The 25,660-nt window shown below is 40.6% G+C and overlaps 2 protein-coding genes across 3 annotated transcripts in view; one reads left to right on the forward strand and one right to left on the reverse strand.

Annotated features, from left to right (window-relative positions):
• Nbea (neurobeachin) overlaps positions 1 to 25,660 on the forward strand; it is a 487,335-nt gene that overhangs the window by 314,828 nt on the left and 146,847 nt on the right. For both annotated transcript variants that reach the window (XM_057757235.1, XM_057757236.1), the window contains exon 40: positions 14,912 to 15,048. In XM_057757235.1, the coding sequence (XP_057613218.1) occupies positions 14,912 to 15,048 (137 nt within the window). The remainder of the gene's footprint in view (positions 1 to 14,911; positions 15,049 to 25,660) is intronic.
• Positions 16,664 to 19,038, reverse strand: Mab21l1 (mab-21 like 1). The gene has a single exon (XM_057757237.1). It carries the CDS (start codon positions 18,566 to 18,568, stop codon positions 17,489 to 17,491), a length of 1,080 nt encoding a protein of 359 aa, XP_057613220.1. The 5' UTR covers positions 18,569 to 19,038; the 3' UTR covers positions 16,664 to 17,488.

Below are 25,660 nucleotides of genomic sequence, written 5' to 3' on the forward strand. Positions count from 1 at the left end.
GTTAAAGGAAAACATTTAATTGGAAATGGCTTATAGTTTAGAGGCTTAGTCTATTGTGTCATCGTGGCAGGAAACATGGTGGCAAGCATGTGCTACAGAAGGAGCTGATCATTCTACATCCAGATCAGTAGACGAGAGAGAGAGAGAGAGAGAGAGAGAGAGAGAGAGAGAGAGAGAGAGAGAGAGAGAGAGAGAGAGAGAGAAAGGGGGGGGCACACTGGCTTGAGCATGTCTGATGACACATTTCCCCCACGAGGGCCACACCCACTCCAAAAGGCCACTCCTTCTAATAGCGCCACTCCCTATGAGCCTATAGGTACCATTTTCATTCAAACTACCAAACATACAACACATAAAATAAAATGCCTTTTAATAAAAACAAAGGTAAGAAAGGGGGCTGGAGGAGATATGGTTTTGGTTTTTCGATACAGGGTTTCTCTATGTAGCTTTGGAGCCTATCCTGGAACTTGCTCTGTAGACCAACCTGACCTCAAGCTCACAGAGATCCACCTACCTCTGCCTCCTGAATGCTGGGATTAAATATGTGCACCACCACTGCCCAACCTCTCCCCAGTGTTTTTGTGCAAGCACTTAGTGCTGTGAACTTGCCTCTTAGAACTATATTCATTGTGTCCCATAAGTTTGGGCATGTTGTGTTCATTTTCATTCAATTCTAGAAATTCTTTATTTTTCTTGACTTATTTTTCATTCAATTGAAAGTTGTTCAGTTTCCATGAGTTTGTAAGCTTTATGTTGTTTCTGTTGCTGATATCTAGACTTAATCCATGGTGATCCGATAGGATGCAGGGGGTTATTTCAATTTTCTTGTATCTGTTGATATTTTCTTGGACTGAAGAGATGGCTCAGCCATTAAAGAAAGGCTAGGCTCACAACCAAAAATATAAGAGACTTGCTTTGTATGTAGTCAGTCTTCAAGAAAGTCTCTATGAGGTGCAGAGAAGAAGGTATATTATTTTGTGTGTGAGTAAATGTTCTGCAAATATGTTAGGTCCATTTGGTTTCTAAACTCTGTTAGTTCCAGTATTTCCCTATTTAGTGTTTTATCTGGATAACCTGTCTGTTGATGACAGTGGGGTATTGACGTCTCCCACTATTGGTGTGTGAAGGAAAACATGGATTAAAGCTGTAGTAATGTTTCTTTTACAAACTTGGTTGCTCTTGTGTTCAGGGCATAGATGTTAAGAACTGAAATGTCATCTTGATGGAACTTTCCTCTTAAGAGTATGTAGAGTTCTTCCTTATCTCTTCTGATCAGTTTCGGTTTGAAGTCTATTTTGTATGATATTAAAATGCCTACACGAGCTTCCTTCTTAGGTCCATTTTTTGCTTGGAATACCTTTTCCCAACCCTTGACCTGGAGTAATATCTGTCCTTGGTGTTGAGGTGTGTTTCTTGGATGCAGCAGAAGGATAGAGCCTGTTTTCACATCCATCCTGTTAGTCTGTGTCTTTATATTGGGGAACTGAGACCACTGTTATTGAAAATATGAATGACCAATGATTTTAGTGGTGGTGGTAGTGTGTGTGTGTGCGCGCACATGTGCGCGCATGCTTCCCTTCTTTTGATTTTGCTGGTCTGAGATTGTTTATTCCCTGTTTTTTATAAATGTGGTTAACTTTCTTAGGTTGGAGTTTTCTTTCCAGCCCCTTCTGTAGGGCTGGCTTTATCATGGAATGTATTATTTTCTCCACTCTATTGTGATTGAAAGTTTTGCTGGGTTTGGTAGTTTTTGCTGGCATCGGTTGGTCTCTTAACGTTTGTAGCACAGACCCAGCTGGCTTTTAAGTACAGATCCTCCTGGCTTTTTAGTCTTTACTGAGAAGTCAGGTGTAATTCTCTTAAGTCCGCCTTCATTGGTTACTTTTCCATTGCAACTTTTAGTATTCTTTGTTCTGTGTGTTCATGTTTTGATTATTATGTGCCAAGGGAACTTTTCTATTCTGGTCCAATCTATTTAGTATTCCTAATGCTTTTTGTACCTTTATAGGCATGTCCTTCTTTAGGTTAGGAAAATTTTCTTCTATGAATTTGTTAAAAATACTTTCTGTGCCTTTGAACTTGGAATCTTCTTCTTCTGTTCCTAAATTCTTAGGTTTGGTCTTTTCATGGTGTCCCAGATTTACTGGATGTTTTGTGTCAGGAATATCTTAGATTTAACATTTTTTTGACCAGTATATCTATTCCTTCTATCATGTCTTCAGTGCTTGAGATTCTCTCTTCCATCTCTTATATTCTGTTGGTGAAGTTTGCCTCCATAGTTCCTGTTGGAATTCATGAATTTCTCATTTCCAGAATTCTCTCAATTTGGGTTTTATTTGTTGATTCTACTTTCGTTTTTAGGTCTCACACAGTTTTATTCATTTCCTTACACTGTTTTTCCTGGAATTCTCTAGGGATTTGTTCACCTCCTCTTCAAAGACCTCTGTCATCTTCATGCAGGCTGTTTTAAGGTGTTTTTCTTGGGCTTTAGCTTTATTGGAATTTTCAGGGCCTGCTGTGGTAGGGTTGCTGAACTCTAATTAAGATATATTGTCCTAGCTGTTACTGTGTTTTTATGCTAGTATCTAGGCATCTGGGATTGGGGTGATTATAGGTCTACGTGATGATATTTGGCTTTGGCTTTGTTAGGTGGTTGTTTTGTTCCTTGTTTTATGTTTTCTCTCTGGGTTTCAGGAGAATGTGATGGCTGTGTGTTGCCTGGTAGGAAATTTTCTGTGGACCTGTTAGGTGTAACCACTAGGGGTTCCAGGTAAAATGTGTTTCTGAGTATTGGAACCTGACACTTAGGAATGGGGATAGGCTAGGGATTTAAGGGGTTCACAGGAGGGAGGTGAGCGGAGAGTTCTACTAGGATTTCCTTATATAGTCTCTGTGGAGTAGGGGTAGAGAGGTCACCTAGAAGGTACACAACACAGCTGGGGATGAGACTGTGAGACTGGATCTGGAGGAGCGGAAGAGAGTGGAAGATCTACAGCCAGCTTACATGCTTCCCTGGTAGGAGTGGTCTGTGGGTTGGTAGAGGGTACCTCTGCTAGAGTTAGGGGCCAGGCCAGGCTAAAGCAGTAGTGGGGGAGGGAGTTTAAGAGAGGAAGGTCTGCCGGGTCTATAGACAGTGGAGAGAGGAAGCCTGCAGCAGGTGTTCTGCAGCAGAACTGGGGAGGAGACTGGGGTTGGATTTGGAGGAGAGGAGGGGGTGGTGAAGGCCCTCAGTTAGATTGCCTGTGTTCCTGGCCAGCTCAGCTGGAGTGTTCCCAGGGAATGCCAACTGGAATGGGAGGCTGGGATAATGGGATGAGTTGGGGGAAGGAAGGTGGAGGAAAAGGTCTCCTTGATCATTTGGGGACAAGGTCAGAGAGGAAAGGGAGATCACAAAAGACAGGCAGATGAACTGGGGATGAGATGGGAATTGGATCTGGTGGAGCAGAAGGAGAAGTAAAGATCTTCAGTCAGCCTACCTGCATCTCAAGCAGAGTTCATGGTAGGAAAACTTAAAACCAATCTCATCTCCTCTCTGTTCTTACCTGCTAATTATGTCTTTATTAACTGAATGTCTCTGGGGGTTCTCATTCATAAGGCTAAGATAGCAATACTGTTCTCAATTAAGAAAGGTCTATTGCATAGATTGTGTGTTCTATAGCCAACGAATTAGAATGATACTTTATATCATTTATATACTTTTAAATAGATATATATATATTTTTTTTAAAAAAAAAAAAGAACAGTAAATATGGGGGCTGGAGAGATGGCTCGGTGGTTAAGAGCATTGCCTGCTCTTCCAGGGGTCCTGAGTTCAATTCCTGGCAACCACATGGTGGCTCACAGCCATCTGTGGTGAGGTCTGGTGCCCTCTTCTGGCATGCAGACATACACACAGACAGAATGTTGTATACATAATAAATAAATAAATAAATAAATAAATGAATAAATAAATATTTTTTTAAAAAAGAACAGTAAATATTTTTTAAATAGCAGTGTTGGGACAAGGATATTACAATGTAAGCTGGACTTTTTAGGTAGATTTTTTTTTCAAAGTAAGAGGCTTATTATCCTTTATACAAGTTTTTTTACACACACCCTTGTCTCTTACAATTCTGAAATTCAGGAAACATGAATTCTGTGAATAAAGAGTGAGATACACAATAAGAACAAACCTAGGAGAACATTTGCAGGGTCCCAAAACCTCCTCTTCCTCTCTAGAAATGAGCTCTGTGTTTATTTAGTGTTCCTGACCACCACTGCACTAGAGAAATGGATGCTGGGACATACGCAGCACATGGAAGAGTGAGAAACCAACACTAGGGAAATAAAATAAAGGAAGCAGCATAATGCCACAGCCCAATAACTTAAGAGAATTTGTTTATTTAAAACAAGTTGAAGTGTCAGAAGCACAGATATCTAACTTTTGAGTGGAACCAGGTAAAAATAAAGGAAAGAAGACACTGTTGTTCCACACTTGAGTGCAGTCCCTCTGTCTCGGTCCCCTGGCCAGGCTGCCCCTCCTATGCGATGCAGTTCTAACATAATGATCAGAAAGCATTTGCCTGTCTCAACAGCACACATATATTTAAGAATCTTTCACATATATTCTTATGTGATTTTAGATATATATTCTAAATAGAATTAATTTACCAATATTTATATTCAGAGAAAGATATCTCTTAGACATTCTGGATTCTCTAAAATGTATTTAACTCAGGACTCCCCCACTCCCATTTTTAAAGGCATGTGTATTTTAAGGGAAATTTAATCCATATGTTCCTGACTCACTCACACTTAACTCATCAAAACGTTGTTTAGTAAAAGCTATTTGATGTTGGGAAAGCCTTACGAGACTGCCTAACTCTATTTTTTTTTCTTTCTCTTTGAATTAGGAAGTTGCTTTGCCAGTCATAGATAGCATACCTAAAAGGTTCACGTTCCACTTCAAACACCAGTCACCTAGAGATAACATTCACGTGCCCATTTCTTTTTTTTTTTCTTTTTTTTTTTTTTTTTTTTTTTTTTGGTTTTTCGAGACAGCGTTTCTCTGTGGTTTTGGAGCCTGTCCTGGAACTAGCTCTTGTAGACCAGGCTGGTCTCGAACTCACAGAGATCCGCCTGCCTCTGCCTCCCGAGTGCTGGGATTAAAGGCGTGCGCCACCACCGCCCGGCTTCACGTGCCCATTTCTTGCGAAAACTAAAATAGCTAACATTATAACTGATTTTATTATTTGATACAGAGTTGTAAAATAAAAGCCCCATCTTGAATACCTGGTGTTCTTTGATTCTTGTTATTCTCAAGAAGTCCTCAAGTCAGTGTAGACCTTCAGACATTATATTATGTAGGTACAGTCCTGTGTTTACAAAAGTGTATGTCCTCTTCAGCCGTGAATTCTGTAGTCTATAAAACATATTTAAACTACTCTTAATAGCAGTAACAGTCCTGCTAATCTGACTATGAATTTCAAACTATAATAACAGAACACAATTTAACTGTGTCAATTATACATTAGTCATGCTTCAAATCATATATGAAGTTCTCACATATCTTTTATTTTAAGAATAAGCCACAGTTTGATCAAGTGTCTTATAAACCCCAATAGTAAGATCTTTTTTCCTAATACATTGTTTTGGTTGAAACAGTTTTTCTTTCACTTCTTTCTCCATATACATATTTTCTAAGAATGTACCATCAAACCACTAATCTGTAAACAGAACAGTAATCATCTAACTAATTGGTAGACTATGGCTCTCTGTATATGGGGCACCAAGCTTGCACACGTTACAGGTTTTAGAGAGAACATGAATGAAGATATTAATTACCTAATAGAAATACTTGAATTTTGTTTTTTGATACACTTGCAGGAGAATGTGAGATAAAGAGCTGCTTTCCAATGAACAGTCTGGTCACACTAGCGTCTTGGAGCAGAGGAGAATTGATCTGCAAGGCAGAAGTGCCTTGGTCTTCTCTTTGAGAAACATAGCAATGCTGCACTTTCCCTGCTCACTCACAGCAGCTGCACAAGGATGAGCAGCTTTCTGCAAGTTTTGAACCATATTTATTCCTGTAACTTAATGCTGCATACAAAAGCTGGAGCCTATAGAAAGCCCATGCTTTCATTTTATATTACTAGCTTATCAACTAGCTAAAAACAGTCAAAGTGCTTCTCCAGTTCAGCTTATATGTGAAACTCATTAGCAAACAGATAAATTCTTGAATCTAAATTAGAATTTTCCCTTTTCTGAATAGAAATGAAGGAGTGAATGGGGGCAGAAGGGAGGTGGCAGGGGACTGGGAGGAGGGAGGGGAAACTGAAATCAATATAAAATAATAATAAAATAAAATAACTAAAGAAAATAAACACTAAAGTAAAAATAAAATTGGATTTGAGGTCTCCACTTACTAACCAATATTTTCTGAGAAAAAAAATTGATGTAGCTAAATGTAAATGTGTGTGGGAGGCAGAATTTAACATTTATTAAGAGGAGATGGTATCAGAGACTGAGAAGTGACAGTATGTGGCTTAGAATGCATACTGAATTTTAGAAGTTATGTTGCAGCAGTGGGAGCACTGACCCACCAGCTCAGCCTAAGAGACTTGGAGCCAAAACGTTAATCTCCTATTCTTTGTTTCCAGTAACCTTTATTCATTTCCTCATAGCACTGTGTTTTCTTGAACCTTTCAGTTAGTTAACAAAGCAATTAAGTGGATTATTGCCATCTATATTGTAAAGTAGACTTAGGAAGGAAGGAAGGAAGGAAGGAAGGAAGGAAGGAAGGAAGGAAGGAAGGAAGGAAGGAAGGGACAGGGTCAGCAAGATAGCTCAGTGGATTAAGACACTTGCCATTAATCCTAGCAGCCTGAGTTCAGTCTCCAAAACCTGCATCATGAAAAACAAGAACCAATTCTTTTTTTTTTTTTTTTTTTAGATTTAATTTATTATGTATACAGTGTTCTCCCTGCATGTGTCCTTGCAGACCAGAAGAGGGCACCAGATTCTCATTGCAGGTGGTTGTGAGTCACCATGTGGTTGCTGGGAATTGAACTCAAGACCTCTTAACCACTGAGCTATATGGCTCCAACCCCAAGAACCAATTCTTGACAAGCTGTTCTCTGTCCTCCACATCTTTACCATAGGAATACACACACACACACACATACACACACACACACACACACACACACACACACACATATAAATTCTGTCATTACTTTAAAAAGAGAGAATACTTTACAATAGAAAATGCCAGGGCTACACTGTAGTAAAGGCAAGAGCTGGGAGGACATGTGATCTTTAACCAACATTTTTGAATCCTGACTCCAATTTCATTCTAGTTGGATGTGGTTCTCCAACCAAATCAAATAGAAATATTGATTATTCTTAGATGTGTATGCCATGATGAAACATGGAATAAAAAGATACATGATAGAATCTCTGCTCTTGAGGACCTGTCTGTTTGGCTAGGTCTGTTGGATTTACAAGCTTTTCAAAAGGATATTAATGATCTAAAGTTAAAAAGCAGGGTTAGGCTTGGAGTTCACAATTTAGACCACCAAGGTCACTAAGAAAATGGATAATATATAGAATAGAGAGTCTCAGACCAGCTGCAGAGCTCCAAGGAACAGCAGGCTTCCCGCCAGTGAAGAGAGCTGTCAGCAACAATGCAGAGGCCAAGCCGAAAGCCAGCAGGACAGTCCTATGCCATGGACTTCAAGGTCCTGCTTCAGCAGTTTCAACCTGATGTTCCTTGGAACACAGGTATTTTTAAAGCCACTAGCACAAGCAATCCCCTCAGAACGTGTGTTTGAAAGATTCTAGTAATATCAAAAGTTACAATTTTGTTTCCTAACTCTGAGAACTTGTGCTTATTAACCATAGTGCATTTCCCAAACACCCTGGCAACAGGCCAGGTGGGAGTGTAGCCAAAGAACTGAACAGGACAGAAAAACAGGGGAGGGCACAGATAAGACAGCATCTGAGGTGGCAGGGGAGGGTGACATCAAGCACATAAAGAGAGAGAGCAGCTGACTTGCAAAGAGAAAGGAAGATCATTTCTGAGAAAAGGAGCAAAAGGAGATGAGGCTAAGTTGTGCACAGAAAGCCTTCAGCTAGAGGAAGACATTAAGGCAAATGCGATGTTTAACTTTTCTCCAAAATATGAATATTATAAACCAGGATGAATGCTTATAAAGCAGCAGTTCTCAACATGTGGGTCAAGACCTGTTGGGGGGCCACATTCCAGGTATGGTGCATATCATATATTTATATCACAGTTAATAGTAGTAGTAAGATTATAAAGTAGCAATGAAATAGCTTATGGTTGAGGGTCACCACAACATAAGGAATTGTACTAAAGGGTCAGAGCATGAGGAAGGTCAAGAACCACTGTTGGAGAGAATGACCTCTCCTAAGAAGAGGCCTTGTATTTACCAGTCTTCTCAAAGGGGTGTGTGACCCTCCCCACTGCTGTACACCGCAATATCTGACCTCTACTGCCATAATTGAAGCAGATCTGACAGCCAAAGCTATGTATGCTTTCTCAGTGTCATCTCCCACAGCTCTCCCTTCCTCATCTTGCTCTTCAGTCAAACAGATTTCAGGATCATGCCATTTGCAGCTCTGTGTGTTCATCCCTAATATTCTCCCCTACATTTTGTAACTGTCATACCCATACATCACCCCTCATGGAGTTGCCATTCCTGCAAATTCCATACCAACTACCATAACCGCAATGAAAATTGTTACACTTCAAGGAATGTCCATAGGGTTCTTCTCTACTTTTTTGATAGGAGGTAGTACACATAAGGATATATAACCTAACTTTACATCATATGTAAATCCTACCTGTGATGTGGACTAAACTACCTTCATTCTCATTTGTAGAATGAGGACAGTATCAGTAGCTGACACATAGCATTATTGAAAGGAATAAATAAGATTAATTTATGTGCTGTGCTTTATACAATATTCAGTTGAGCCCTTCTCTATCTCTGACATAATTATTCATACACATTTCTTTATTATTTTACCCCATATTTTTACCCCATAAAGGTCCTTATACATTACTCTATTCCCTTTAGTTCCCAAAAGAATACAACAGTCATTATTTTTTGTTGATTGCTTGAATGAATGGATGCTGAGTTAAATGCCTCTGCATCTAATTGCCAAAGAAGAATCAAATTGTGTGCTAAGAAAAATGTGGCAGTTATAAAATTATGCCATTTTGATGAATAATAAATCTGGGTGTAACTAGAATAATCAAGTATAATTCCCATTGAATTTTAGTATATTTTTTTAATTTTTATTTTTCCCATGACCCACTCTCTCTTATGCTTTTAAATATCAATTTGGAATAAATCATAAAAATATTATCTGGTATTTTAAGAAACTTCTACTGTTACATACAAATGAAATGGTGATATGTGTCATTTTTGTATTCCATAAATGCAGAGTGTTCTCTGTGAATGAGTTCTGTGCTCAATGAAGAAGATATACCCATCTTCAGGTTGCTTATGTGAGCTGGAGGAATAGATCAGCAGCATGTTCAATATTTTATAAGAGCTGCAATGAAAATATGCAAGGAGCCCTGGGAAAATGAAGCCTGGCTAGCATGAGCCCAACCTAGAGTTTAGGGTCCTAAGCCTCCTGTCCATATAGATCTAACTCACATCCTCTGGTTTATTCACACATCTAGTCTAAAAGGAATTTACTCTTCCCAGATGCAAAATGACATCCTGATGCCATTAAAGAGTTCTAATTTCAGAAGATGAAAGATGTCTCCCATATGTCGAACTAAATATAATATAACTTGAAACATAAATCTCATCCCCTCACCTGGGAGGGTGGATTATCACAAGAGCCCCAAAGTGACCACTGCTTTTCAAAAAGGTTTTCGTTCAGGACATCTCAGTGCTCTTGTATCTGGATTATGTGCTTTTTAAAGCTTTTCTTTCCAAAATCCATGATAATCCTTGCAGAAAATACTATATATTTTATATTGTTAATATGATACATAATTTTATACATATATATATGAACAAAGAATTACTTGTTCGCCAAATGAATTGGGGAATATAAGTGAAAGGATAAAGTTAGGATCAACCAGATTGTCTCTTGGTACCTGATTCCTCATTGCAGGCACATTAAATAAGATGTAGCTTTCGATAACAGTAGTAACATTATGAACATAACGAACAAACATTATGCTCAAGTGCAATGTTGAGTTGCATGTTCTGAAAGAGGTCTTTCATTTTTCTCACAACTGTTGCAGTCTACTGTAAGTTGACTCTCTTCAGAGATAGATGTACTCAGAACTCCGGAGGATAATATGTGTTCCAAGCATCAAATAGTCATCTCGGGAAAGCAGGGAAATGTGGGAATGATCTATTATTGTTAAACTCAATGTTTAAGACAGAAGGCACCAGGAAGCATCAAAGGCCACTTTCTGGGTACAAGCTTGTGTACTCACAGTGAGACTGTTTGGGAGCACTGTGTAATGAAGGTTCTGGGGGAAGTATTGCTAAAACTGAAGTGCATGACCCCATATGCTTCTGAAATTTGTCTTGAAATTAAAGCCCTTTAATCTTTTTTTTTCTTAGATTTTCCCCCTACTTTTCCTAGCAACATATTTAAAGATTCCATAAAGTAGTGATTGTGGTCAGTGTTTTGGCCATATTCTGCTATCCACGCTTTCATTTCCTCTGAAATTTTGTCACATTATTATAAAATCAACTGTAAATATTTACTGCCTGTTCATATTTTAGTCTTTTTTAAATCATTCTAAATACAACAGCTATTAGATTAGCTAAATGTAAGAAATATTAGCTGGGCAATGGTGTTGCATACCTTTAATGCCGGCACTCACAAGGCAGAAGAAGGCATATGTCTGAGTTTGAGGCCAGTCTGATCTACAAGAATGAGTTCCAGGATAGCTAGGGCTACACAGAGAAACCCTGTCTCAATAATAATAATAATAATAACAATAATAATAATAATAAATGATGATGATGATGATAAGGAAGGAGAGAGAGAGAAATTCAGCTGATTCCAACATACACTGCAACTGTATATGCCCTAAATAAGGTAATTGCCATCATATGTCTTATCTGCTAAGTCTAACAATGCCTTTAATTGAACATCAACTTGTTTGCCTCTATATTCTTTGTGCTGTTAGAACTGGTAAATGAAGTTTAGTACTGTCTGCAAATGCAGTTGCCATACTTGCCTTTGATAGCTAGTACTCTGTTGACCCTCCTAAAACGTTGTTAAATCCTGCATCAGAGCAAAGAAAAGCAGTTCTGACCTGTGGGAACTGACCTTGGTGTTTCCCGGAGCTGGTCTGGATGTCACAGCTAAGCCAGGGTGCTCTTGAGCTGAACATAAACATCACACAACACCATCATCTATGATGTCACAATAGACAACTTAATAATTTGATCTAAGCTCAGACAATAGCAAGGTCAAGAAACACTAAACACCCCCTCTCCTGGCTGAAGTGGGTAAATGCTGCTTCCTTACAGCCTGGGCTTAGTGCTGAAGGAGTGTTAGTACAGTAACCAGTCCTGCTAGCCTGTTCCATCAGATCCCCTGCACAACGGTCTTCCTTCTTGAGTCATGAAATTCTGCAAATCCCTTTACCAAGGTTCTGATCCTACAATTAGTCTTTCGCCAGTCCTCTTCCCTTACAGTGAGCAGTGAGCCTGTGGTTCTGTTGCAGGTGCACACCACTGTGACATCTAGAGCCCAGTTTCTGTGAATAGTGTGACCTTTGCTGCAATGGCGATGGGAAAGAAAGACTTCTGTAAACTGTAAGGTTGTATAGAGATGCTAATGGTTTTTTTTTTTTATTATTGATTTCTAGGCTTGGAGTTTTGTTTTTCAGCAACACAATCCAAACTCACAAGTATTAGCATTCTTCTAAAAATATATTCAGTGGCATTCTTTTCAGATATATTCAGTGGCTATGTGTGGTGGCACAAGCCTTTAGTCCCAGCACTTAGGAGGCAGGAGCAGGCGATCTATGAAACAATTTCCAGAACAACCAGGGCTGTTACACAAAGAAGCCCTGTCTGGAAATAAAATATATTCCGTGAGCATATATACTTATGACACGTCAGTATACAGTGAGGTTTAATATGTCTTTGGAAGAAGCATGGCCTCAAAGAGAAACCTCTTCTTGGCTCCTTTCTGATGCCTGGTGGCTCTGGTTCGAGAATAATGGGAAGTAGCACCCCTAGCCTGCCTCTAAAAGCAGTCATGGACCCATGACCAAAGTAAGAAATAACATTTGCTTTTTTGTTTGTTTTTAATTATCATTATTTATAGTAGAGTTTTAAATTAATGGTAGAGTTTTAAGTTATCATATGTGCCAATACAATAGGAATAGACCTTTTTACATTTTGTAACATTACTGTTCTGTGTGTGCTGAGGACATCATTGTAATTTATTCTTTCATTATTAGGGTAGCTATTGGAATGGATGTGTTTACAGTCAGTTCCCAATTCACAATACCAAGCAAAGTTCTGGAGGTTAAACCCATAGTGCTGAGATGGGGGAGGGGTGCTAGAAATGAGGTCGGTAGATGAGTATCTCCTAGCACCAGGGATACTGCCCTTCAAAACACTCTGGATAAAGATCCCAGGTTTCTAAATCACTTGGTACCATATGGAAAACATGCTGGCTTGTGATTGTGCTTTATGTAAACATTTTAATATAGGATCCCTAAAATCCAGAGGCTCCCCGAAGGGGATTAAAGCTAATCCCCTTTCTCTATTGCAGCAGTGGATTAACTGTGCGCTCTCTGGCTGCTCTGCTCCCCGGAGGCTACAACAAAAAGGCCCTGCACTCCTCCAACAATCTACGGAATTGGGAGTTGTAATTGGAGATTTGCAGGGGTTGGGGGACATGCATCTAAGGTTGAATGTTCCGTGATGTGTCTTTCTTAAAGAAATTCTTTTATAGACTCCCAGAAAATCTCAACCCAATAGAAAAATTAGAGAAGAATCAAAAGGAAGCGCAGTTCCGTTTTAGAAATATGTTCCCAGCTAAAAAGCTCCAGAGCTGTTTTCGTAAGATTCGTGCTGTATTTCAGTAAACCAGAGAGTATAGTAGTTTGAATAACTCCACTCATGATCTTTTTAATTGTTTTCCAGTTTTAAGCAAATGTACTATTTGGATATGTTAAATTACTTTTTAGGAGAAGGAAGCAGCTCGCCATCTTTAATGTTTTTTGGACTATTGTTTTTTTCCAAATGTCAGACTTCTAAAAACCTAAAGCGCGCTCGTCGGTGTTTAAAATGACTTTCCTTGGTGGATGTTGTTTGTTTGTTTGTTTGTCTTTTTGCCAGACCCAAGTTGTTTAAGATACTGTTTCAAATGTGAATACAACAAAACATTTTGGAGAGGGAACGAGGAAACCCGCGCCGGGTGCCGCTCTGCGGAGGCGCAAGGGTTAAGGAAGCGGTTCGAACCCGCGGGCGGGCGAGGGCGAACCGAGGAGGGCCCCGGGGGCTGGAGGCGCCGGCTAGCGTGGACCCTCCAATAAACACAAAGGAGGGCCTGGGGAATAGAAACCCAAATCCACTTGTAATCGTACAAGAGATTCGGGCATAATTACTTGAGCAACCTAGATTAAGATTGATGAGCCTTTAAAGTGGCGCTCCAGACCGACCGCCTCGCCCCTTGGAAAAGAAAAAAAAGAAAAAAGAAAAAAAAACCCTCCCGCGGGTAGCTGAGGACCCAACTCCTCTGGCGGCGCCGGAAGCCCGGGACTCCTTGCTACTCTGCAAGGCAGTAGCACTGCTGAAGGCGACCCCACTTAGTCTGCTGTGGGCCAGACTCAGTAAGCCGCACCAAAACCGGCCTAGGCCTCCGGGTTTCCTCTCAGAAATAGCTGGGCTCCGGACCGCTGGCTCCACCAGCCTTCCCGGCTCAGGCCTGGGCCTGCGGGTGAGCGCGAGACTTCCCCGGTTGCCTGTCTCCTGCTGTGTGCAGCTAAGGGCGGGCATTAATGACTGGGTTCTGTTGCCTGCTCCCTAGAACCTAAGAGAAATCAACAAAGCCCACGTTATTTCTGAATTCTTTGTCGTATGTTTAGACCAATAGCGAGAAGAGAAGGGGGTTTCAAGTAATTTCCCCTCATATCATTGTTCTAATTGAAGAAATTCGGAGTGAGCACTCCATCGGGTGCGCAAACTTAACAAAAATCTATTGAATCCTAATTTCTCTGGTTCCAAAAGCTGAGAAATTCCACTTTCCAACCCCTTTTCCGAGAACGGTTTTGTTTCAGCGTTTTTCTCACATTTTCATCTTTGGTGTGCCCTGGTGAGAGAATGACAGCCAAGGTTTTCCTTCATAAGAACCCGGTAGCTTTGCACTCCCAGTAGTGAATGTACCACCTTAGCACGCCAAAATTAAAACAATCCTTCCGGAAAATACTAGCCCTTGGGATTTGTATATTTAGCTGCTTTCCAAACCTTTCGCCTCTATCACCTCTCCTTGGGGTAGAGGCGCTGCCAAAAGGATTGACTTATGAGATGGTTGGTCTTTGGGGGCATTACTCACTGCCTAGGGTCTCTTGGAGAAGCAGGGCACAGGAAGCATCCGTTCTGATGAGCATTTGTAAGTCGGATAAAGGCAGTGCCTCACCAACCATGTAGATTTCTAGGCAGAGGCTGCAAATTTGCATGTTACGGGTTTCTTATTCAACACCCTGAACTCTTGAGTTTTTATAGAATTACTCCTCTAGTTTTAAGGTACCATATAGATACTAAACATTCCTTACCTAACATAAAAAGACCTTGCATAAAATTGTTACAGTTTTTCCTAGTGTATCTTTAAAAGATAAAACCTCGCCATACTTTAGGAGCACCAGAAAGGCCCAGACTGACTCACTGCCCCTGTCTTGCAGGCCCTGTGGTTCTCAGCACCCCTGCCCAGCTCATTGCTCCTGTGGTGGTGGCCAAAGGAACTCTCTCTATCACCACAACAGAAATCTACTTTGAGGTAGATGAGGATGACGCTGCCTTCAAGAAGATCGACACAAAAGTGAGTTAGACTGCACAGTGTTGATGGCTTTGATTGCAGGATGTGGTTTTCAATTTTGCTTGGTTTTAAATGACTGAAGAGGTATATATATTCTCATCTTTCTTACAGAAAATAAAATGAATGAAATAGCACATGGTTTCTTTCAGAATTAAAGATTGTATTAATGAGCTTAAATCCTAAACTTATGTAACAGAGCATGTGCATTTGAGCAGTCTTCCTATGTGCCTTTGTGTGCACTTGGGCAGATTTGGTGTTTAAACCAGTTTCTCCCAGATCTCTGGGGCACAGTGGCTCAGTTCCTGGGAAGACTAGAATAGGTCTTGTGAAATTTTGTGTTAACATCACATTTAATTTCCAAAAGTATATACTGCAATATGAATTATTATTTATTGAAAGGTTATAAGGAAACTGGGGCAGGAGCCATTTACATATAATTTCATTTCCATTATTACATCCATTTTTCATCTCCTGAATTAAATGGATTTTGCATATGGATTTAAAAGGAGGAGAAGCAGATTCTTTCTCAGCTTTGATTTGTATGTACACACAGCACACCCTTGTACTCACATACCATTCCAGAAGATGCACATTTGGTGCATTGGCATGGCATACATATAGGCTAAATCTTACCTTGTGGATTTTAGCCTCCCTGGCCAACAGTGAAACCCTACAGACAAGCACCCTTCTGAGATACATTTCACTAGTTTATTTATTTTACTGTAAGTCTTGTAAATTTCTTCTTAGAGTAAGAGGTTGAGATAATGGGCTATTCTAATGGATAATCTACTGTCTTTTTAAAAAGACAGCATAAGTCCTATAAGTCACTTCAAAAACTTTTCTAAAATAGCCTTGAGCCTTATTGTTTATATTTAAGTTATACACAGAATTGGCACGTTATAGACTCTTACTTGTAAATGAACAAAGGAAATTGTAAAGTTTACTGACACCTGAGTTAACTAATGCAGAACCTTGGTGCAGGCCTCTCAGCACTTGTTGATCAGTGAGATGCTACCAGAGAATCCTAACGCCATGGGTGTGTGCTGCATGAGTGTGCTGTGTTTAAACAAGAACTTGTCTTTATGTTTTGTCATTAGCTTTCCCTATGTAGTAAAAATGAATTGCGGTTTTCTTATTAATTTATTCTAATAACCCCTGTTGTGTTAAAATAGGGTGATAAAGTATACTAGCTAAAAGATACGTTCATTTTATTGTTTGGATTTCATATACAAACTTCAGACTATTTATGACTTTAAGTTAATTTTCTTAGAATTTGCTGCTTCTAAACTCAGTAATATTGCCATGATAGATTTTCCCTCCTTACATTGTCAAAAAACTACAGAAATACTAACCAAAAGCAGGGTCTCAAAAGTAGATTATAAATGTGTCAGTTGTAGAAAAGAACCAGCTAGTAAATTAGAAACTGAGGAAATGGATATTTTCTATAGCTATTAAAAAAAGAGCCCCTTTAGTGTGTATTTTTAGTGATTTTATTAGCCTGTTAGTCAAAATCTTTAAAAGACTTGAGTTGATTTTCAAAAGGAACCATTAGTTCTCCTGACAGAAAACAATTTAAAATGAGACACAACAATTGGGTATTTTACTTCATTTATTTTCTTCTAATTAAATAAAATCAGCAACAGAAATTAAAATCTAAATCACAAAAGTAATTATCCAGTGTATTTCAAGTGCATTTTCAAATATATATAATTCAGATATTCAAGCGTTATTATATAAGCTGAATTCAAATTCCTTTGAATATATTTAAATAACATTTCAAGTATACTTATGGAATGTTAGAACAAGCAATATATTTGAAACAAAATGTAAACTTTTTTTTTAAGTTCAGACACTTCACAGACAGGTAAAGTACCAGAAGGAAATCTACCTTTAAATGCATCCTTGTTTGTGGAAAGTGTCTGGAAATTTCCAAACGGCAATTTCAGTTTTGTTCACCAAATCACAAAACACCAACATCCACACTTTCAAAGACAACATGAGATCACAATATTTGTTACAAATCAAAATATACATTACACGCTCCTTTCGCTCCTTCCGATGCCACATCCAGGTCCTGTTTACTGGAAGGCAGATGCGCCTAAGTCTCAAGATTGCTATAATCCTTTGATGGAGTTGGTCAAGGTCTTGCGTTGTTGTTGGGGGTTTTTTTCGGGTCTTTTCAGGTTTTGTGTACTTTCCAGGGGAGATGGGAGATGCCTGCATAAAGATGCTTGTGGGTGTAGGTTTTCCGTTTCCCTACTCCATTCCCTCCTCTTGTTAGGGCTGTGTGAGATGATGCGTAAATGTTGTGCTGTTACTCCTTTTAAAGGACGAGATTGTTTGCACTGTCTCAGGAAATACTAAATAGGAATCAACCAGGAAGTTTTCATGTCGTCAGAACGTTGAGCAGAGTGATCTTGTCGGCCCTGGATTAGATCATCCTCTAGAGTTTTTCCAAACTTTTTGGGTTGGTCAGGATCTCTCTTGCCAATCGCCACGTTTGTTTAGCAGCGTTTTCCAGAGCCGAGTGCGGTTTGCCTTGAAACAGATCTAAGTTCGGTAAGAAGTAGTGGGGACACCGGCGGCACTGCAGGCAGGAGATGAGCTGCAGCAGAATTCCATTCAGCCGGTCGCCCAGGCAAGATTCGTCCCAGTCCGACTCCCGGGGATGCTTCTCGCACTCGTAGGACACCAGAGTCTTCATGTGGTAGTTGTTGAGAGGCTGGCCTGGCAGCTCCAGGTGGCGGTCGCGTAGGGTTTTCAGGATCGAGAGACATTTCTTCCTGCAGCCCCCCATTTGCAGTCTGTTCTCAGCCTCTGCAAACTGCAGCACCCAAGCGTCGCTCTCCGCCGAGCTCTGCTTGCCGGCCAGGGAGTGGCACTCCTTGGACAACAGATTGAACCCTTCGGCTTTGACCTCTGCCACCCGGTTGGGTCCTGGCCAGGGGATGTGGGGAAGCGGCCAGTGGGCAGCACTCCGCGGCCAGATCCCGGTGCATTTAAAGGCCGGGGTGATCTGCACCACGTACCTATCGCGAATTCGCAGTTTCACTTCGCTCGTGTCAGCCACCATCTTTACTACATCCCTGTAGCTACACTTGTCCACCGCCTGAGCCACCAGCGTCTGAAACCTGGAGCGGATTTTGCGTGCGGAGAGGTAGCCAGAGGCGGTGATGAATTCCACCCAGAGGGACATGCTCCTCTTCCGCCCGTCGCTCAGCTTCAGCACCGCGCAGCCAGGCAGTGAGCCGTCGTCCACGAAGTTAAACACCCCCATCTGGTTCAGATAGAGTACCACCTCGAACTCGGTGGGAGAGATGACCTCCAGGCCCTCATAGCGGTTGTCCATCTCGTTGAGGGAACTGATGAAGCGCGGTTCCTGCACCTCCACCTCCTTCAGGACATCGGAGACCACTTTGCAGACTTCCCGGATGGTTTTGGCGATGGCAGCTTTTCTGGCCTGGCATTTCTCGTTGTAGTACTTATTCAGGTGGTAGACCAGCTTGGCCTGGGCCGCGATCATGTTGGGGCAGAGATCCGGATTGTACACCGGAGTCTCACAATAAGCTGTGGGATCCAATGCGGCTGCTAGCGCTGGAGCCAACTTCGGTGGTGAAAGGGGACCACGCGCAAAAGGCACCTAGCCTCTCGGACAGGCTGCAGTGGGGGCCGCCCTGCCCAGCCGGGCTTTTATCCGCGAGCCTAGCCGGTCTTAAAGTGAAAGGCTGCACTCTCCCCCCTCTCCTCTGCTAAAGAATCCTCTGAGAGAGACGCGTGGAGAGAACACCTTCTCAGTAATAAAAACAAAAGTTGCGCTGAATCCCCGCAAAGATCTTCCAGTAGTCAAAATAGTCACCCCTTTACGTATTTATTTACGTTTTCCCGTAATCATGGTGTGTGCAGGACTGTTAATCAGACGGAGGAAAAGTGTGCCGAGTGTGTGTCGGGGTGAGTGTGTGTCTGTCAGAAGAAGCTGCTGTTGGTTTGTGTAAAAGCCCAGATGCACTCGTGTGGAAATTATAAAGGCAGGGCCAGGCAGGCGGGCGGCCAATCGCCACTGGGCTCGTCACGACAGCCTCCCCCAGCTTCAGCCCGGCTAATTAATCCCCCCTCGTGGATAGAGGCACAGAAACCAAAGGTAGGAAGCGGCTGCCGGCAGAAAACCACCCAGGCCACCTAGACAGGTTGGAAAGCAAGAGGAAATCTGGCTTTGGTATAACTTGAAGCATATTGACACTTGGAAAAGACTTGGCGAAGAGAAGTGTCTCTCAGTGCTGTAAAGCCTGCTTGTCTGTTCACCTCTGGTGAGCTACCAGGTGTACCAATGGTCATTCACCAATTAGTGAAGTCAAAGGAGCCTTTTAGAACAAAGTCACTAACTTAAATTTAGAATAAGGTAATTAGTGCGTGGTAATCCTTGGGCTCTTTTTAATGCAAGCTAGAAGTTTGCTTCTTAACTGACTGGTAGTTTCAGATCTGAGTTCTCCAGCTTTTCTCCATGTTGGGTGTTCCCACTTTTCGAAACCTTAGGCAAAGCCTGTTCTCTTTTTACCTAGGTTTTCCCTAGTTTCATTCACTGAGAGGAATCTAAAAATTGCCGCTGAGTACCATAGATAATATCTACCCAGTTAAAGAGGGCTGATTAAAACAAGCTCACCTACCTGTCTGCAGTTCCCCTTGTCTGTCGGTAGCTAGGCTGGCCAGTGCTAACATAACAAACCACCGTGAAGGCTGTATGGTGCTCTTTCCGGAATACTTTCCGCAAGATCTTTGGGATTTAGATGAGCTGTGTTGGGCAGAATCTAGACGATTCACTGAAGTGGACTTAACTTGAGAACTTGAAGGTGTGGCCCTTCGACCTTGTTAGTTCATGCAGACATAAAGACAGATCTCCCATCTCAGGTATCTTTAGTGGAGACCAACAGTGGGTTCCTAATCTTATGGGATTTTATGATTTCATTGTGAGAAGATGGCCAAGGGCTTCAAAATTTAATTTGTAACCTTTCAGGTTTGAGTTTGTTTCTTTAGGTTTCATACTGAAATCTTTTTCTTTTCTTTTCTTTCTTTCTTTCTTTTTTTTTGGAACGCTAAAGGGGTTTTTAGGGAGCTCCTCCTAGCCAATGCCATCACCAGATGAGTCCTCGGTGCACATGAGCTAAAGAAAGAGTGATTAGGGTTTGCATAGTAGATTTCAGTTGCCTGGTTTTAGTGCAGAGGTCTGTTTGTTTCGCATTAAAAGATTTCCAGTATAAGGATAGAGTAACACCTGTGTAAGCGGTTTTAATGGACTCCTGTTGAAGACTCCCAACTTTTAAAAGTCACAGGGCCACCTTTAATTTTGTTTCTTGTTACCCAAGAATGATAGATTCCGATTTAGATTAAAATAGTGTGTAATATTTGGGGTTTACCATGGCCGTCTGTCCCATTCCCCCAAGACCTTCTTTTCCCTTGGGAGAATGGAGTAGGAATTCTCAAAGCCCCTCCCCAGTTTGCAGGCGTCTCGGGTGAATGCACTGCTACCTTTTGGCAGCTGAAGGAGGCAACCCTTAGCACCAAACCAACAAGAAAGAACTGTGCCGCAGGGAGTGGGAACGCGCGGGTCCTCAGGGTGGGATTGCGCCAGTCAGTCAGTCTCACCCCGCGGCCCTTGCTCGTTCCCCAGCTCTCTTCCTTGGTTCATCTGCTCTCAGGTTAATTGTAAAGCTTTCTGGGTGTCCCTATTCTCCACTACTGCTGCAAACCACGCTCGGTGCCCTTGTACCACTCTGCTCTCGCCGCCGCCCCGCCCTAGAGAGGCCCCGGCCGAGAGTTCTCGGACCTCTGTGTAACCTAGGGATACTTGGCCCTGACCTTCCCTCCCCCGCCCCCCCCCCCCCCCCCCCCCCCAGATCGCGCCCTCGCTGCCTCAACCCGGCCTATTGAGCTCGAGGTAGCTCCAACAGTGAGACCCTGGTAGTTCCCTGTGTCCGACAGAGGGATTTGGGATACCGTCGTCGCCGACTGCAGCCTGGCGCAGGTGGCGCATCTTTCTGCGCTCGCTGTGCGGCTTAATTGGGTTAAAGCGAAGCTAAACACCGAAGCACTTTGTGCAAACTAATGGATGGAACCGAGGCCCTTCCCTAACGATTTTTCACTTGGAGCAAGAGAACCACGAAAGTCGTTAGCCCTAGAGTGTTGCGGGGTAGTGAGGTTTCTTGAAGGCCAGGCCACGGAGTCCTGAAGCACCCACCACACCCGACGCTAGCAGTGATTTGCATAAAACTGGACTCTGGGCGGCTATTGTCGCTGTAGGTTGACCCGGCAGTTTAGAATAACAACACTAGCTTGTCTTTCTAGCTGCCGCTACCCAGGTCGTCTGCTACTCTGAGCCCGGGAAATGAACTGCGTCTGTAGCTGAATCCATTCCGCAATCTCAACATCCTCGTTGTTGAAGGAAAACTAAACTGCACCGATGGCTGCTTCCTTCCCTCCATGCTTTCTTTAATTGAATTGCCCATGGAGAGGAATTAAAATTAACGATGTATTTTTGTGTAGTTCACCTGATTTTAATCGAGGTTTTGGCATTAGACATGTTTTGTACTGGTAAATTAACTACTATCGTAATTTTAATTTAAAAAATCATTCGACTTATTGGATTGTTTGAACTGATGCTTTTATATGCAAATGATATAAAATCTGTTTTATTATATGAAAAGTCTGTATAAGAACTGAATTGATGCCAGTCGATTTTTTAAAATATAGGTCTTACGAAGTATCAGAAGAAAAGCTTATGTGTACCTCGTGTTTTTAGACATAAATGGTGAATTGTTTCCAGTGGTATGCATGTAGGCATCCTTGACATGAGCTAATAATAGAAGGATAATTGAAGAAAAGTGACCTAATTGGAGGGAAAAGAAATACCCAAGAATCTCATGATGTAACCACTGAGATGCTTGCATTGGAATGATGTTTAGGGTTTAACAAATGCAGTTTGGATTTAAAATATTACAATTAGGGAAAACACATGAAGCTAATACAAGCCTGTTATTATAACAACTAGCCATATTTGTGAACATAAAACAAGTGTTGTGAACTTCAACACTTGGAACATCCCAAATAATAAGGACAAGACAACTGTTTCTGAAGTGTAGCTTCCTGAGTGACTGTCCCGGAGGGGGTGCACTTTCATGGCCTGTGCAAAGTCACGCATGCAGTCTCCTATAAAGAAAAACTGCATTGTGTTCACAAGTATAGAACCTAAGGTTTCTAGGTTTTTTTGTTGTTTTGTTTTTAATGACTATTTAAACTTGAATTGCGAGCTCACTGACTTCACCAGTGAAGCCTTGTGGAAGCTCATAGGGGTCTGAGCAGTTGCAAGGCTCACATACACACTGTGCTCCGTGTTTTCATTATCGCCAGCAGCTAGATTATTCACAACTGTTCATGAAGTTAAAGTTTTATTTTTTAATATTTGCTTATTACTCTGGAGACTTTAAAAGAATATGAAGTTGATTTTATTAAATTATTTATCTCTACTGCTGGAGTGGCTTTGAAGGCTCATTGTATGCATCTGATTTCTTCCCTTTCCTCTTTTCTAAAAATGTACCCAAGCTACTTTAACTGTTTTTTTCTGCCAGACATAATGTAGTACCTTTTACACTAGAGAAATTAAAGACAGATATTTGTGCAGGGTTTTCTTTATGTGTCATATTAAATAAAGTAAAATAGAGGGCGTTTTCTGGGTAATTTGATGGCATATCTTTCTTTCTCTTGTGACTTATGGTATAAAAGCACTAAAACAAAATAGCTTGAGAGTTGCAAGGACTTCTTAAAGTCATTATTTTGTGTTTGAAAGTCAGGTTCATCACAGGAGATTAAGGTCAATGTTTATATGAGATAGACCTCTTCTGTTTCTTCAATCTGAGCACCCTAAGAACGGAGGTGAATTTTTAAAAATTGCTTGAATAATGGAGTCCATTGCCTCAGTATTCTTTGTTGCCCTAGCGCACAGTCATATGTTCACATCTGTAGTGGCAAATGCTTTTTTCTACACTATTGCTTAATGTTGGCATTAATAAGTGTTGAAAAGAAAAGTAACTTAGAGATTAAAGATGCCAGTTGGAAACAGAGGTCTAAGGATCACTACCACTGCTTGAGTGATAGCCAGACTTTTCCTTTTATAGATAACAGAATTAAAAGCCCAGCTTGTATATGTAATTGTCTCTGTTCCCTCCCTTCATTTGAATATGTACGTAGAGGTGCAGGGTATTTCAAGTTGCTTCCATAAATTGGGGTGGGGGAGGGGAAGGAAAAAAGGTCGAGGGAAAACTCATCAATGAAAAGATTTTTTTTTTCTGTTCATAATGATTATGTCTCTGATTTCTTCCAAGTGTCTTTGGACAATGAGATTTACATTCGCTTGAGTGTCATGGAATGACAATCTCTCTGTCATTCCTCAGAATCCTTGGCAACATACCCCGTATCATGACGGAACTAAAATTGTTATTGTTAAATCTTAGCCTGTATTCTTCATTCAGACATCACAGAAATAAGCAGACAGGATAAATGGGCTCATCACTTCGTTTTCCCCCTGTATGAACAAATAAAAACAAGGACACCCCCTAACAAATAACAAACATGGATTTACTAGAATTCATGTATGTGAATGCAGCCCCAGTGCTCTGGGTAGGCTGCACTTTTATTGCACTCAGAGAAAACAGTGGAACCAGGTGTGATTAGCTTGTTAATCTAGGCCTGCACTGCCATTATTACCACTTCATACTGTGCATGATTAAGGCACTGAAAATGTTCGGCATGACCTTGAGCCTAGAATATGGTTTCTAACTGATCAACTTCAGTGAGTGCTGATCTAAAATAATCTCTCCCTTTTGTTATTTAGTGTTTGGAGCTTTTTTTTTTTTTTGAATGAACAAAGCATTCCTATAATTGGGCTTTATTATAATTTTCAGTAATTATTAACTAAAGTGCTAATTTAAAATAATTATAGAAAATGATCACCCCTTACCACATTTATGTAATGACAAATATTTTATAGAAAAAAGGAATTGTCATATATATATATATATATATATATATATATATATGTCATATATATGGCAAATGTTTGCAAACAGACCCCTGTATAATATTTGGTTTTCCCTTTTGGCTATACTCACTATACAAGTATGAAAATTTTAGTTTACCAGTGTGTACTATTTATTTTTTCAATTTTTTATGATTTATTTATCTTTATTTTATGTGCATTGGTGTGAAGGTGTCAGATCCCCTGAAACTGGATTTTCAGACAGTTGTGAGCTGCCATGTGGGTGCTGGGAATTGAACCCAGGTCCTCTGGAAGAGCATTCAGTGTTCTTAACCGCTGAGCCATTTCTCCAACCTCTGTGTACTATTTCTTTTAAGCACATTTTTTATATAGTGTCATGTTAAATACGTCAAGTGGAAAGTAGAATTGATAAGCAATTGATACTTTTAAATCTACATAACCTTTTTATTTTTCTGAATAAAAAATTAAAATCAAAATTAAGAGCATGATTTAAAAGATGGAGTTTTTTTAAAATAAAAGTTGAGGATCCTGTTAAGTGAAAACACTAGCTTTACTTTGATATGAAATCTGATTCATAAAGTTACGTGTAGGACTAGAGAGATGACTCAGAGGTTAAGGGCAATGGCTGCTGTTCTAAAAGACCTGGGTTCAATTCCCAACACCCACATGGTGACAGTGACTCAAAACCATATGTAATTTCAGCTCCACAGAGGACAGGTGTGTTTTACTAGCCTCCTCAGGCAGCAGGCATGCACTTGGTGCACATATATACATGCAGACAAGCCTACAGAAAATAAAATGCATACACATAAAATCAAATAGAAGTAACTTTAAAAAATACAGTAGGGTGTATTGAACTATAATTTGCAAACAGTACAATTCCGGTCTGTGAGGTTTCCATATGAATGTACCATCCTGTGAACTCTGAAATGAATTAGCAATATTTGAGGCATTATTGTTTTTTAATACCTTTATGGCACAAGAAAGAAGTCTCACAAACTCTCAGTATTTGCATTTTACTCTGAAGTTGCTTTAATCTTTCTTTTACATGATATAAGATGAACCTATGGAGTAATTATAGCTAATTCTGAATAATGTGTGCACATTCTTGCATCATATGCTTTGGATCCAAGTTTCATATGAATGCACATTGCTACTTAAATTTAGATGGTCAAGAACACCAAACAAAGAATTAGTAAAGTGTCCAAGTACAGACATTTTGTTCATGCTGCTGCTGACATTTTTGTTCATGCTGCTGCTGTCCCAGATAGCTCAAGTGGAACTTGTAAGAACACAGCTAGTCTTTAACCCCGTTCCAAGATATACAAATTATTTAAATGCTTTCTGCTTTATATTTTTTATTTGCAGTTAAAATAGAAATTTTAATGTTATGCAAGCTTACAGGCCTATTAAGAAAAAAGTTATTGCTTTCTTAATAATCTTAAACCATTCTTAGGAAACATTTCTTTTCAGTGTTTATAAAATAGCCTGCACATGCAACACGCGTGCGTGTGCACACACACACACACACACAAAACCATAGTGTTTCAGATAGTAAAAGATTGAAATAAC

Source organism: Chionomys nivalis, chromosome 24 (assembly GCF_950005125.1).
Source record: "Chionomys nivalis chromosome 24, mChiNiv1.1, whole genome shotgun sequence".
In the NCBI taxonomy this organism is placed as follows: domain Eukaryota; kingdom Metazoa; phylum Chordata; class Mammalia; order Rodentia; family Cricetidae; genus Chionomys; species Chionomys nivalis.